The following is a 15,572-nucleotide window of genomic DNA, read 5'->3' on the forward strand; positions in this document are numbered from 1 at the left end:
AAGGGCAATTCATATAAGTCTGATGTGTTAGGCATGTCTGCGTGCAGTCAGGTCTGACCCAAAGGTATTTACCCCCCTTTGACAGTTGCTGGCAGGGAATGGTGACTGGTTGTTGTTTTGCTGATTTGTCATTTGAGGGAGGGGGGCAGACACCGTAGCGCACTGCAACGCACTATGAACAGCTCTGTCCGGCGTCCCACCCAGCTCACTGACGCAGTTGGTTGCCAGGAGCTTGGCAGGACGCAAGCCAGAGCATCCTGCTCAGCTCCAGGCAACCAGTGACATCAGTGAGCTGACTTGGATATTGAGTCACAGGTTGCTAATAGCTCTTGGCAACTTGGGATGCTGTGGCCATCTACCTGGCCACCCGCTGCGTGGCCACCCGCTGCCGCTCCCACCACCACCCAACCACCTCCCAATGAACTGCTGCCTGAGGCAACCTGCCTCATTGTACCAGGAATGAACCTGGGTGCGGTGCTGAATATGGGTACCTGGGGCCATGAGAATGAGTGTAAGAATGAGAAATTTTCCTTTACCATGACACTGTGAATTGGGTGTGGCTTACCATGAGGGGGCGTGGTTAAGAAGGCAGTGTTTATTGGTAGAGTAGTAAAGTAGGAACAATTTGAGGAAAATGTCTGTTTAACACAACTGTTTCCATTCGGTTGTTGGTGAGCTGACCCTACCTGCAATCTGATGTTGACATGTTACAAGAGACTGATACCCGTGTTCTTCCATTATCTATGGGAGATATTTTTCTTAATATATTTTTTTATTTCATATATTTTTCAATATTTTATGCTGCTAGAGTTTTCAATAGCTAATTATGTGGGGCTACAATTTTACTTGCATTTAGTTATGTAGTCAGGTTGAAAATAGACACAGGTCCATCAAATTCAATTAATTCAACAAACCACATGTGTGGAATAGCCAGGGCAACAACTATGGCCTTGGTTTGGATAAAAAACGGTGACCTGGTCTACAGAACGGCTTGGATGTCCATCAGAGAACAATGGTGAGCATTAACACCTGTGCAGTCTGACAGTTTTCTGTTACATGTGAGCAGACTCTGACAGTCTGTAATTACGTACAAGTTTGTAAGCTCCATGTGAGAAGTCCATGACAGTCTTTTGCAACATGTCTGCAGTCCATGACAGTCTTTGGTTACATGTGAGCAGTCTCTGACAGGCTTCCGTTACATACTAGTAAGCTTTCAGTCTCTTACAATATAAATAGTAACCTTGGAATGCAGGTTGGGACAGCTATCCTGCAAATGCAGAAACCTTTGTGATCAAAAAACATGTTCCTGAAGCTGGTTCTAGGTTACTATGCTAGGAATAAGCCATTGCGGTTGACCCATGTTTAGTCAACCATGCTCAAAGTAAGCAATGGCCACTCTCAGGCTTGGTACATTGCATGCTCCACTCCTTCACCCCCATTTCTTCTAGTAGGCTCCAGGAACCTAAGTCCAACACTGACAGGAGAACAGGAGAATGTTAGGTACAGAGCATGGCTGAAACAATGCCTACCTCCATTGGCCATCTGAAACCAGCCTTGACTCCAGCCACCCCAATCATGTTTTTAACTAAAGCTTTTCTGAGTCCTACACAGCACACTATACAAGTAAATTTTCTACTTTGCCTCCCACAATAAGGGTGCCCTTTGGTGCGCATCTGGATCCACCTCTGCCCCTCTCTATATATTTCTATACTTTATTTTTCCTTATTTAAATAGATTTTACATTTAAGTCAGTGGGAAATGGTTGGACGTGATTTATATAGTGTAAATGACTAGCCGGAGGCGCAAGAGCCACAGACATTTTCTGCGTCCCCTACCTCGGGATGACGTGGGATCAGACTGGCTGCCAATAAATTATCCAAACATTATTCCCATTCATTATTAATCCTGCGGATTCAACGACTGGGCACTTCTATGAATAATAAAATAGATCATGAGATGATATTTAGAGTTATCAATTAACCCCCTGTGCACTGCTTCATGCTTAAGAGACACCTAACCACCCTTGTATTAAAGACACCATCCTTATATTAAAGACTGGGGTGGTGAGGGCACTGATCCTGGGAAATCTGATACATTCACTAACCACACAACATTCTCCTTGTCTGGTCAGACCTATGCTGGTCATAAAATATTCCCACATACCATGTGTAGGCAACCTCGGCACCCCAGCTCATGAGGCATTGCAAGACTCTAAGAGTCACAGGGACATGATTCCCAGAGGCAGAGGCATTATGGAATTTGTAGTTTCACCATAGCTGGAGAGGTTGCCTACCCCAGATCATATAAATTGGGGTTTGTGCAGTAATCCTTAGCAATTTGTTTTAATGTTTATTTTGTAGTAAAAGTCCAATTTTGGCTGTTGTAAACTCTCAATTTCACTCACTGAGCCACCTGTTTGTTTTTTGGAGGGGAGCATATTTAGAGTAGTTTATTTCAGTTCATATAGTGTTCTTTGAGTTTTTCTTCCTCCTGCCCCATGTACAGGCCCCTCAAACACCTCCCGATAACATACAGCCTCGAGTACATCATATACACACAACAATATGGTATTATTTTTACTGTTTTATTGTACTAAAGAAAGGCAAAGTCATATATATTACACAGATGTTCAATACTTCGATAACGGCCGCTGGATTTTTAACGCGTCATTATCTCCAATCAGTAGACCTGGATTCAGCTTTGCTTTCAATTAAATGAGATTTGAAAATAAAATCATTCAGATTTTGTTTTTTTTTAAATGTGTTCAGAACTCACAGGAAACATTGCGTCTCGGTAAATAAATATATAATCACAAAATATATTCCTAGTTTTCCTCTTTACTGTACTCTGCGGTCCTTGTAACAAAGACGCAGTCAGTATTGCATTGCAGTTAATTCATTGATGATGATGATGATGATGATGATGATGATGATGATGATGATGATGATGATGATGACGACGACGACAAGTAAGCCCTTAAATACATGAACTGTAGCAGAATGTGGTCTTTAACATGAAGAAAAGCCATTTGTAAGGTGAAATAGGCCATAGCAACCAATCAAATGTCGCCTTTCATTCTTATCACTGTTTTAAACAGGAATGATTCATTTCCTGTTTGTATATACAGTGTCAACATATTTTATAATGCTTTGCTAAATTTATAGCATGATTCCCATTATATCCTGCCCCAAAAAAGGGGCTTTCAGTCAGACCCCCATCACAGTCATAAATCCTGCTTTATATTTGGTAAGAAGCTCATTAATACACCAGTATTTTTAAAGAGAACCTACCAGGTTCCCAAATAAATCAAACCTCTCCAATCACTCCCCTGCAATGGAAGAGGTTGTATACTCATCTCCCTGCTAGTCTGTGGCCATTTCAGTGCTGTAGCCTCCATCAGTATCTTCCACATTCAACACTTCTAGGAGTGGTGAGTACAAAAAAACCATTTTTTCATCCTTTGACCCCTATGTCACTGCTGAGCCCTATAGTGATGTGGGGGGTTGGAGCAAGAAACCAAAGCGAGTAGTTCAGGGGTCAGAGTTATCCGACACTCCCATAAATATTGACACTGATGAAGGCAACAGTGCTGGAAAGGAGGGGAGGTAGGACTCACAAATTGCAGGATAGGTGAGTATAATAACGCCTGGTGCAAATTTAACCCATGAACCCAATCATACAACACAAGAGTGTTAGCGACTTAGCCACTGCTTTATGGAGGAAATGTGGAATATAAGTGGTCGCTCTGGATTACCACCCTTGCTCTTTATGTTGCCTTATTAAAGGGGTCTTCTCCAGTTTAAGTAATAAAGTAAAAAATCCCTCCTTTTGTAGATTGATGATGATTGGCAGGTGTCTGCATAATAAAAGCCCTTGTGAGCAGCTGATACTTCTTCCTTATAAGGCCACCTTGACTTCGCCTGCACCATGTAGCACTTGTAAGGTTTGGCAAAGGATCTCAATAGAGCATGGTCCTTCTGAGAAGCTTGGCACTGCCCTCGGCAAAATGGCCAAGGTCATGTGTACACAGATGGAATGCTGCTCCTAAGATTCAATAAACCCCAACAGAGGCCAGGGAGCATAGCCCAGGGCAAAGAGCGTTCAGACAACCTCTTACATGGCCACCTTAAGAAGGGAGGCTTCTTAAGGTTTGGAGCTGGAAACCAGGCTAAGGAACTTCAAACCTCCAGCAGACTCAGAACTGCCTTGTAAAGCAATTCTATTGTCGATTCATAAAAAAACAAAATCATACTGCAAAAGAAGTCCATTGACTTTTCCTTGAGCATAATCAATCACCAAATCTTGTGTTGGATGCCTGTGTCCCCTGCCATGTCCTGTGGTTACTCCTGCCAGCCATGTTGTCACTACCGTTTTTTTGGAACACAGTAGTTACTTAGCAGCAGGCCAAACCTCAGTGCTGCAAAGGGGAACCCAGACATCAGACACCCTCAGAAGTGTATTGGCTGTTAAAGATTTTGCTGATGGGATTGTTCTGTATTAGAAACATGTTTGTTGGAACAGGAAAGTGGACTGATGGGTTAAAATACTCTCTTCTCAAGCAGGGTGTTGTTTTGTTTCTTTTCAATTTGGAGATAGAATCGCTTATAAGCTTATTGCCAGATATAAAAAAACCTTCCCTTGTGGCTACCCCACAGGCATTGTAAGGGTCACCAGCTTTTTTTTGTCTAGGGGAGTCTTTAAAGCAGTTTTACTTACCTGATGCCTGCTACTGCTGGCTCAGAGACTGGCACCTGCAGGCCACGAGACTGGCACATGCAGGCTCCGAGATAGGCACCTGGAGGCTCCTTACTGCTTACACTCCAGCAGTCGGAGGTCCACGAAAGTTTAATGCAGGGTCCATAGACCTGCATTATATGTGAGGATGCCAAGGGACAGTCCGCAAGCTGGAGTGTAGGGGAGAGAGGTGAAAGCAGATTGCTGGGGGAGTGGGGTCAGCAGTCTGCTCTCACCTCTCTCCAATACACTCTAGCCTATGGACTGTCCCTTGGCATCCTCACATACTGTATAATGCAGGTCTGTGGACCCTGTATTAGACGTAATGACATCAGTGGACCTCCGACTGCTGGAGTGTAAGGGGTAAAGAGCCTGCAGGTGCCAGTCTCGGAGCCAGCAGGAGCAGGGATCAGGTAAGTAAAACTGCTTTAAATAATACACCTGGACAAAAATGAGCAATTAACACTTGCAGTGTGGGGTAGCTCCCCTGCAAGAGGAGTGTTTTTTCATATCTGGAGATCGACTTTAAGTGTTAATGATATAACAGGATCTGAACTTGTTACCCCTGGGCTATATGCATACAAATTATTGCTAAAAAGTGGAAAACCCCTTTAAATAAGGCTGAATACCTTTTGAAGCAAAGATGACATGCATGGATTCTGTATCTTCCACTAATGATACAACTTAAATTACAGCTTAGAAAAATACATTTGTATCAGACATAACTCTCTTTAATATAGATAAATCTACAAATAGTCTTTATGTATACATTATTTCTTCAGAGTATATTTTGCATTTTCTATCCTCTTCCGAACTCTATAATAACTTTTATAGTCTTCTTAAAAAATAACGAATCTCTCTTTCGATACCAGCTACAAAATAACTTAAATCTCTTCTTGAAGCTGCCAAGTAACACTTCAACGGGTATAAAATTCTGGAATGACCAACGTCAAAGCCATCTCTAGTAGAAATATTTGTAAAGGAAAATACTTATCATGAAAATATCTCTCTTAACTCTTTCCACAATCAGCAAATGAGCTGCCATGAGGCAGTCCCCAATCTCACTCAAACACACATTATTACTGAATCGCAGGGGCAACATTTCTTTGTGCCGTGTACAACTACATACCTGAAGCTCTTTCTCAGTGGGAAACATGTAGAGATAAAACTGATAATGGAGGTAACCATTAAAGTGCACCTGTAGTCTCAGAGAAAATAACATGCTTCTGACAAAGAAGGTTCACTATATGATGAAAGATATATGGACACCCCTATACATTATTGAGTTCAGGTGCACAGAGCCAGGTCCATAAAGCTCTTGTTTGCTAACTTTGGTGTCGAGGAACTTGAGTGCCCTGACCTCTACCCTTTTTGACCCCTTTGGGTACACTATATGGCTAAAGATATGCGGACAGCCCTCTAAATACTTAGTTCAGGTGCACAAAGCCAGCTCCATAAAGACATTGTTTTATGAGACTGGTGTGGAGGAATTTGACTGCCCTGCACAGAGCCCTGGCCTCAACCCTTTTCCACCTTTTTGTTACAGTATATGACTAAAGTTATGTGGGCACCTATCATGAGTTCAGGTGCACAAAGCCAGCTCCATGAAGAGATGGTATGGTGTGGAGGAACTGGAGTGGCCTACAGAGATCTGACCTCAAACCTACTTGGCATCTTTGGGATGGATTGAACGTAGATTTCAACCCAGCACTTCTTGTCCAACATAAGTACCTGACCTCACAAATGCACTTTAGGTGGAATGGACACAAATTCCCACACACTGGCGGCAGCCTTCCCAGAAGGGTGGAGCCACAAAGGGGGGGAGCAACCTCATATTAATGCCCATGATTTTGGAATAGGTTTTCAAACAAGTTCATATAGATGTAATGGTCAAGAAACTTTAGACCATATAGTGTTAGAACTCACTGGATCTTTTGTCTTCCTATTTCAAAGTTTTTTTTTTTTTAAAGGTAATGCCAAAGCAATTACTTAGGTAACTTAGGTAAAATATTCTGGATGTTAACATAAAGTATGTGGGTTGCTTTCAGGTTCTCCTATCACTTGCATCCATAGTGGCCAACTGTTACACCTATGGGTGTCTGCTTTCAGGTTCTTCTATCACTTGGATCCATAGTGGCCAACTGTTACACCTATGGGTGTCTGCTTTCAGGTTCTCCTATCATTTGGATCCAGAGTTGCCAACTATCCTTTTTTCTGCAGGACGTTACCCCCATTTTGCAAATTGTCCCCCCATTTCTCATAGACTGTCACATTGGGCAGGGCTGCTGCATTCAAGCTGATGTGGCCAGTCGAGTGCACAGCCCATTTTTTTCCTGTCTTGGGAAAACCCCCTAAATCCTTCCAAGAATGTTGGCATCTATGTGTGCTTCACACCCGGCCTTTCATGTAGAAAAAGCTCGGCCCCACTACTGATTAAAGGGAATATATAGGGGTCTATTCACAAAGCTGCCGAAGGATCTGGCCGTAGCTTCGGCCGATCCTTCGGCTAGATTCGGCCCCAGGACCCCTTCGGTTCAGGAGAACCGAGGGGGTGCTGTACGGGCTATTATCGGCTCACTTCACTTCTGATCGGTCATTCACTCGGCTGCCCTCGGCAGCTTTGTGAATAGACCCCATAGTCTTTTCAGGCTGTTTATAAAATAGATCACCTTTTCGTCAGTTTTTGGTCTTATATACAGACTTCTATATAAAATTCACTATATAACAACCAAAAGCCTTATAGTACGCTCAACCATCCTTCCAGTCATCCAATCTCTGGATTATTCCATTTGTTATTTTGAAAAAAAAAAACAGTATTAAGGAAAAGAAATGGTGAAATGTGCTTGTAGGTTTAAACAATATTTTTTACATATTAACCCATCATGCCAATTATAAATGGGGGTGGGGCAGGGGGCGTGTCCCTTGTCTACATACTTTCCGCTTAAAGATGCCCCTCTATCTCATCTCAGGAAGTTGGGAGGTATGTGTTGACTCCTAAATTACAGGTGCTCTTTACCGGTCAGCATAGCAAAAGTCAGTTTAAAAGCACTTCATACATCAGTTATGACAATATTGTAAAAAAAGAAAAGAAGTGATATGATGAGATGCCATAGCTGTTCCCTTTAAAGTTTCTGATCATAAGTAGATTACCTGTGTACATGTTGAATGAGGGCTAATGTCTGTATGCCACTGGCAGAACTAACAGGGTCGCAGCGGTCAAAAAAAGGCCCCGGTAACTGCTGACATTGCCTTCTGGGACTACAGCTCCCAGCATGCAGCAGGCCAATGCTCGGCGGTGGTAGGAAATGTGGGGGGGTTGCCCTGAGGATTCTATTTACCCCTCCTCTGCTGTATGCCACAAGCTCTGTATATTACACACAAGGTTAAGCTGTGACGCTCTTTAACATTCGCCAGCTACATAAGCCATTTTATCATGTTTAGGTTATTAACCATTTCCAGCCAAACTCCAGGCAAACAGCCAAATACACAGCGGAAATACAAATAAGGGAGTAGTTCTACCTGCAAAAAGATTTAGATTTCTGTCCACCGAATTCAAGAAATTACACACTATAGCCTGGTCAGGCAGAGCAGGAGACCTGATTTTCCTCTGCTGCTGTTAGGTAAAGTTTTTCCTCCCTCAAACACAAATCCTTTGGCAGGTAAAACTGCTCCTTCATGCATATTTCATGTGTCTTTAGCTACCTGTCTGGAGTTCAAATTGTACTGAGAGAAATACGAAGGCTACAAATGTTGACTTCTTTCTGAAAATGCTAGTTACCTGGCTGTCCCTAGCTTCCTAACTATTGACACAGAACAGACATACTGAGAACCCCTGATGTGCGTACTTGTTCTGTTCCAGTGACAACCAGGCAACTAGCATTATCTGAAGGAGGGGTCAGCAATGGCAGCCTACATCTGTCTCTCAGTGCAGGTTTACCTTTCATACGGCAGGAAAAGTTACATTTAAGTGCCGAATGTTCTTTTCCAGCAATCTCATGTTTCTGGAACAGACTGTACAACAAGAACTTGCGGGGAAGATTGTTGGGGGAAATGAGAGTTCGGCCCATTTCTTGCTGCAACAGATCCCACATTAAAGCTTTTACTAGAATATAAATATGATGAGAAATTCCACAGCAGTCATTAAATGATAAGACATTTCCTGTACTGCAGTGCTTCCACTCGGCTCTATTTATAAGAATTGTCATTATCTATTGTACAGGGGCAGGTAAATATCTGCAATAAATCTTGCTAAAATCCTCAAAACGTTATTTGGCTGTCCTGGAGGGGAAACTTAAACCGTATAAAGTACAAAATTGAAAAAGCTGCTGTGAAACATTCTACCGGAAGCCGATAGAATAAAAAATATCCTTCAGATTTTCATAAATTTGGGTCCAGCTCGGTAACGGATGTTAGAAAATTACCTTTATCTTAACTAGTGGCCCGCCGTGGGGCGGATGTGGCCCTTAGCTTGCCTTTATCCAACCCTTGGGGCACTATTACTACCATTGACACAATGGGGCACTAATATTCCTACTGACCAATGATGATGGGGCATAATTTCTCCCACTGGCACCAACAATGGGCAGAATTACTCCCGTACACCATTGGAAGGGTACAATACCTCCCAATGACATCAACAATGGGGCATTATTCCCCTCAGTAGCACCAATGTTAGGGCTACATTCCTACTACTGATACCAATGGCAATGAGAAATAATTCCTCTCACTGACACCAATAACGATGGGGCATTATTTCTCCCACTGGCATCAATGATGGAGGACTATACCTCCCAGACACCAATGATAAGGCACAATACCTCCTACTGACATCAACAATGGGGCGCTTTTCCTCTCACTGACATCACCGATGGGGCACTTTTCCTCCCACTGACATCACCGATGGGGCGCTTTTCCTCCCACTGACATCACCGATGGGGCGCTTTTCCTCCCACTGACACCAAAAGTGGGGCTCTATTTCCCTCACTGATACCAGTGATGGCGGGGCATTATTCCTCCCACTACCATTAAAGGTGGGTCTTTATTCCTCCAGCATCTATCAACAATTGGCTTAGCGTGGACCCATTAAAGTACACTTTTACTTAAATTCCATCCCCCCAGGATACCCTCCCTATTCCCTTATGCTCATCTAACCTAAACTCCCCACCCCATCCAGGTGCTTACATTCCTCTCTGTGAGGGCTACTTTCTTTCTTACATGCTCAGGTTCTAATCCCTCTTCGGTGATGGCCACTCCTGCGTAATTACTTCCTATAGATTTGAATGGGGATGTGCTCCAACACTGGAAAAGATTGGAGTACGGACCCGTTCAAGTCTAGGAAGAGTCACTGCACAGGTACGGACAGCACCAGAAGAAAGATTCAAACACCAGAAGCCGCCACCATCAAAGAAAGGTAAGTAAGTACCTGGGTGGGGCATTTCTAGTTCAGATTAGTAGGAGGGAGTAGTGGGCTGGTGGTTTTTTTTTCAGAAGTGAACTTGTCGTTTAAGTATCTGTTGTGTCCAAAGACAAATGTTAAAGTTTTGCGTATTGACAGGTGGTTGTGATGAGGTAAGCACATATTCAACCAAATATATTAAACAAAATAGTTTGCGCTGGAAGTAGGTATGTCGGCACCAGCCGCAACAATGTATGTATAGATGTAAAATGGAAGGCTTGTATGTTGCGCTCGGTTCAAAATCTATTTGGTTTGTCCGTGATATATCATCAAAACAATAGTTTATATAAATCGATGTGGTGAAAGGTGATAATACAATTAAATGAACACAATCTATATAAAAAAAAACTAATGTGTATATACTAAATGTGGATGTGTGATCACAAATGCTAATAAATAAAGTATGTGAAAAAACTGAGTGATGGCTTTTAAGCGGAAGTGACTTGAAAAGTATCAAAAAGTGCTAAATAGCCGTGTCTAGTACAAACTGTGAACCCAAAGGCGCACAGTGAAATTGGTGCAAAAAAATGGATTGTGGACTGCCGTCTAAGTGAAATCTACCTATGAATTATTGTGCCAGACAATAAAACAGTGAGATGGTGATCTAGAGCGGAACTACAAGTTGTCCATCATATTTGAAAGATGTAATCATATACAAGCAATCTGCAGTAGTGGAGCGGAGCCACTCAAGGTGAAAGATGAATAAATCCTTAACATCACATACTTTATTTATTAGCATTTGTGATCACACATCCACATTTAGTATATACACATTAGTTGTTTTTTTTATATAGATTGTGTTCATTTAATTGTATTATCACCTTTCACCACATCGATTTATATAAACTATTGTTTTGATGATATATCACGGACAAACCAAATAGATTTTGAACCGAGCGCAACATACAAGCCTTCCATTTTACATATTCAACCAAGACGTGGCATTTTGTGTATTGTGAACCAAGTCAATGAGATGTTATAAAAAATTCCTCCTGGCCACACTGGGTATGTTAAAGGCCTGTAAATGGGTACAAAACAGTTTTCATAAACACTAGTTGCACTTTTTTTTCTGCCCAGCCCTACAGATTGGCCAAAAGGTGGAAATTAACTTTAAAGGGAACATTGGCACAGCCTAGCACCACTGCCTTCCATTCCACAATTGTGCTCTCAACGTTTTTAACAATGGAATGGGTGTATGTTCTCATCTACAGTGGCAATAGACATAACGGATGGCCTTGTGTCATAAATCAGCACGTGATACGCCCTAAGTCAAAAGTCTTTTGATAGCAATAAGGTTTGCTGTGAGCAGCACAGTTATTCCATTTCCCTGTCCGTGAGTTTTACTTCAGAAGAACTATCTACTTCAGTTAATTGTCTCTTTGAAGGTCATTTTGTGTTTGACTGTTTTAAAGAACTTTTCTCTGGATTGTTTCCTGGATTTACTGAGAAACATCAGGTCAATCTGGTCAATCAACAGCTGAACTCCTTCAGAGCCGAGCTCTACAGGGTGCTTGGGAGTAGCTGACCCCAGAAAGAAGTCACCTTATTGAAACTTATGTAAAGGCTTTTATTCCATTGAGGAGCAGATCTCAAGGTTTTAGAGGAACGTCTATTTGTGTCAATTCAGTTCAAGCGTACGTATCCCCAGAGTTAAGTGCAGTGATTTCAGAGTCATTTCCGTATCTCCCATTTAATTGTTCACTGTTGGAGTCATGGGGGTACAAGTAAATGGGAACTTCTGTTATAGACGTTGCGGTATAGGAAGTGGAACGCATAGAACAATGTTCTCGACGTCTTTGTCCCCATTGAGTTTTATATTGCATCCACTGCCTCTTGAGTGCTCCTTGTACCTTGGATAGAAAAAGAGAACATATTAGAACTGTTTTATGTACAGTGTAATGGACACTGTCACCCAACAATGAAAACCTGGCTTTGAGTAAAAATTTTAAAGGAGAATTATGAGGCGAGTGAAAATCATTCAACCTCATAGTTCTAGCCGACCTGTGACAATTAAACTGTCACAGGTCGGCTCAATAGATCGGGAAGTGAGCGAACACATACCGGCGCTCGCTCACTTCTTGATCTATCCGTGCAGAGAGCCGTGACTGTCAATCATGGCTCCCTGCAGGGATTCCCCCCCTCCCCTGTCCGATCCTACAGCGCTGACTGGCGGAACCGACAGGGGGGGGGCGGGTACAGCTGGCTCCAGACAGTAATGTCGGAATCCGTCCCGGCTGCGGCGTCTCAGTATACCGCGAGCTGTAGCTCACGGTACACTGAGCCTAGGGTGACGGGAGGACGCTAGTTTGTGTCCTCCCGTTACTTAACGGGAGGACACAACAGGAGGACAAACTAGCGTCCTCCCGTCACCCTAGGCCCAGTGTACCGTGAGCTACAGCTCGCGGTATACTGAGCTTTGAGTGACGGAAGGACACTAGTTTGTGTCCTCCCGTGACCCTTAGGAGAACTATGGGGAAAAGCCCTGACCCAATAGTTCTCCTTTAAGCTTTACAGCAAATTGGGAGTTTTAATTCCATTGAAATTTTTTTGGTCAAAATGCATTGGAGTCAGTGGAAAAGGCCAACGTAAGGTGGTTCAGGGTGTTTTTTTTTTTACAGGTGCAGTGGACTTTAAATTGTACCTAAACCCAATTTCAAAAATGTAATATAATTCAGCTTACCAGTCCTCAGATTTAGTACCTGCATTACTTTTCTTTTTCAGAATTTTTCCCTTTGTTTTTACCTGGTGATCCTGCCAATAACACTCTTTCTGGGTTAGAATGAGAACATTCACTTGCTGTAATGTATCTATGGGACGGTGGCATTGCCAACCTAACACGGGACTACAGAACACCTCTCACTTTCCACTTTTCCATAGCACAGGTAGAAGATGTTTTCTAGTATGCGCTGCGTAAGGTCTTCTCCATCACATCCCAAAGATTCTCAATGGGGTTAAGGTCTGGACTCTGTGGTGGCCAATCCATGTGTGACAATGAGGTCTCATGCTCCCTGAAACACTCTTTCATAATCTGAGCCCGATGAATCCTGACATTGTCATCTTGGAATATGCCCAATGTGCCATTAAGGAAGAAAAATTCCATTGATGGAAAAACCTGATCATTTGGTATATTCAGGGAGGCAGCTGGCTTGATTTTTTGGGCCCATAACGTTGCTGAACCTGACCAACTGAAGCAGCCCCAGATCATAACACTAATGCAAGTTTTTTACCTATTTTCTTAGCTATGTCCAGGTGGTGACTTTTTTTGGGCCAGGCAGTTTATTTAACAGTCCAAAAGGGAGCAAAAGGTGTAATTGTTAAGGTTTATAAAAGCTTCTTTGCAACTTTCCTGGACCTGTTCTTGTACCAGAAATCAGTCCATCATTAGTTGCATGATGTATTTCTTTTTTTTCAAAAAGAAAACACAGACACCATAAAAAAAAAAATGTAAACCAACAAATCAAATACGCACCAAAAAGGAAAAATAAATCACAAATAGAAAGAACAATAAATAAAATAAACTAAAACCTAAATACAATCTTCCAAAAACCTAAAAAAAAAAAGTAAAACTTTTTAAAATAAATGTCACCTACGTACCCCACCTGCAAAATGTGTGTCTGCTTTGGCGAAATGCCATCAAAGGTGAAATAATGAATTTTGCAGCTAAATCAATTGAGCCAAAAATTGCTGTGCTCAGTAATAAACGCTTATATGTATGTACATGTTACCGCTGCACATGGCAAATAAAAGCATGACGGCCTCTTGTGTAACTGCATTGAATATAATTTAGCCGGTGGGCTATTTTAAGACTAAGCTCTTGAGGCTGACAAGGCGAAATGGATTGAAAAGAAGCACGAAAGCCTTTTCATTACTGCGTACACTTTACATGATGTTAAAAAAAATCTTAATGGTCCGTCATTGATTTTTAAAGTTTGGGGACTTTTTGCTCTTTATTGATTTGCGGATATATTTTTTTTTTGAAAGTTGGCAGTTGACTGAAACATGTTATTCGAGGAAAAGGGGTTTTGAGCAATTTACCATTAAACACAATTATCACTAATTCAGATAGGTGACCTTTCCATTGACAGCGATGCTACTCTAAGAATATTGTGCAAATGGCAAGAGGAAGCGGTTCACGTTCTATAATATGCAAATATGTTTTTTTTCTTATTAATGTTCAATCCTTTTTCTTTATTTTATACGGGTACTAATATCCCCTTTACCCCAGAGAATATTTAAAAGGTATCTACAATCAAACGCTAGAAATGAATGAGTTGCTGCTAGATGTACAATCAGGGGCGTCCCGAGGCCGGGTGTCACCGGAGCGGAGAGCGGGTTACACCCCGCCGTGATGTCATTGTACGCACGGCTGTCTAATTGATGCCTGCCAGTGGCCATCTTGGTGATGGACGCCCGCAGAGAAAGGAGGGGACGTTCACCCGGCGGGATGAGGTATGCCGCCCGGTCCCCTCCTCTCTCCTGACTCTGTCGTGCTCTTGGTCCATGACCGAGTGCCCGACTTTTTAGAGGGGGTGACACCAAAATGACTGTCAGTCATTTTGATGTCACCCCTCCAATGGCCACACCCCCCCTGTGATGCCACTGTGTACAATATATGAGATATGTTGCTGTTAATTGCATGCCATATGCAGAAGGATAGGATGTGGGGAACTATACAATATTATATTAGTTAGACTAGAGTATCTATGGTCAGAAACTAGAAATACATACGTAATTCTATATCGAATTTCCATAAGTTCTATCTCACTCTTAATCACTATATTGCTCTAGATGTCTGTAAACTTGCTTATTGAAGCTGCCCATAGGATGGACTTCCTCAACGCACTGACACCATTTCACTTAGCCCTCTGAATATGCATTTCCTTGTGTCATGACTCTCGCAGAGTCTGCTTTCTGAACTACAACTCAACATCTGAACAATGTAACATTATTACTGCTTACTGAAAGCAATGCATAATGGGATATGCAGTCTTGAGAAATGGAGATTGCATCGCATCAAGCAGCAGGGAAAGTGACACAAAGCACACTGGGAATCCAGGAAGTTGTTGGAAGTGATGGGCAGATGGAAGGCAGCGCTCACTACATAAAAGGGATTTTTTCAAGTAAGCTTTGATTGTATTATCAGAAACATATCGAGTATGTATTCCTATTACAATGCTGATGTTATAACAGGAGAGGATATGCTGGGACTTTACAACTCCAGTGGGTAACACATAACATGCTTGCGTAATGTAAAAACAATCTGTAGCTTATGCTGTAATTATAATGCTGTATATGCTAAATCTAAACATATTCCACACAATTCATGCTAAACTTCCACCACCCTCAATCCCGTCCTTTGGCAACCCCCCCCCCCCCCCCACAA

At 42.3% G+C, this 15,572-nt stretch overlaps 1 protein-coding gene across 1 annotated transcript in view; it reads right to left on the minus strand.

Annotated features, from left to right (window-relative positions):
- Positions 1-11,700: 11,700 nt before the first annotated feature.
- The window catches only part of CALCR (calcitonin receptor), a 73,689-nt gene continuing 69,817 nt past the window's right edge, over positions 11,701-15,572 (minus strand). The window contains exon 13 of the mRNA XM_018557582.1: positions 11,701-12,039. Within this exon, the coding sequence (XP_018413084.1) occupies positions 11,818-12,039 (222 nt within the window). The 3' untranslated portion in view covers positions 11,701-11,817. The remainder of the gene's footprint in view (positions 12,040-15,572) is intronic.

This window comes from Nanorana parkeri, unplaced genomic scaffold (genome assembly GCF_000935625.1).
Source record: "Nanorana parkeri isolate BGI_ZX_2015 unplaced genomic scaffold, ASM93562v1 scaffold291, whole genome shotgun sequence".
In the NCBI taxonomy this organism is placed as follows: Eukaryota; Metazoa; Chordata; class Amphibia; order Anura; family Dicroglossidae; genus Nanorana; species Nanorana parkeri.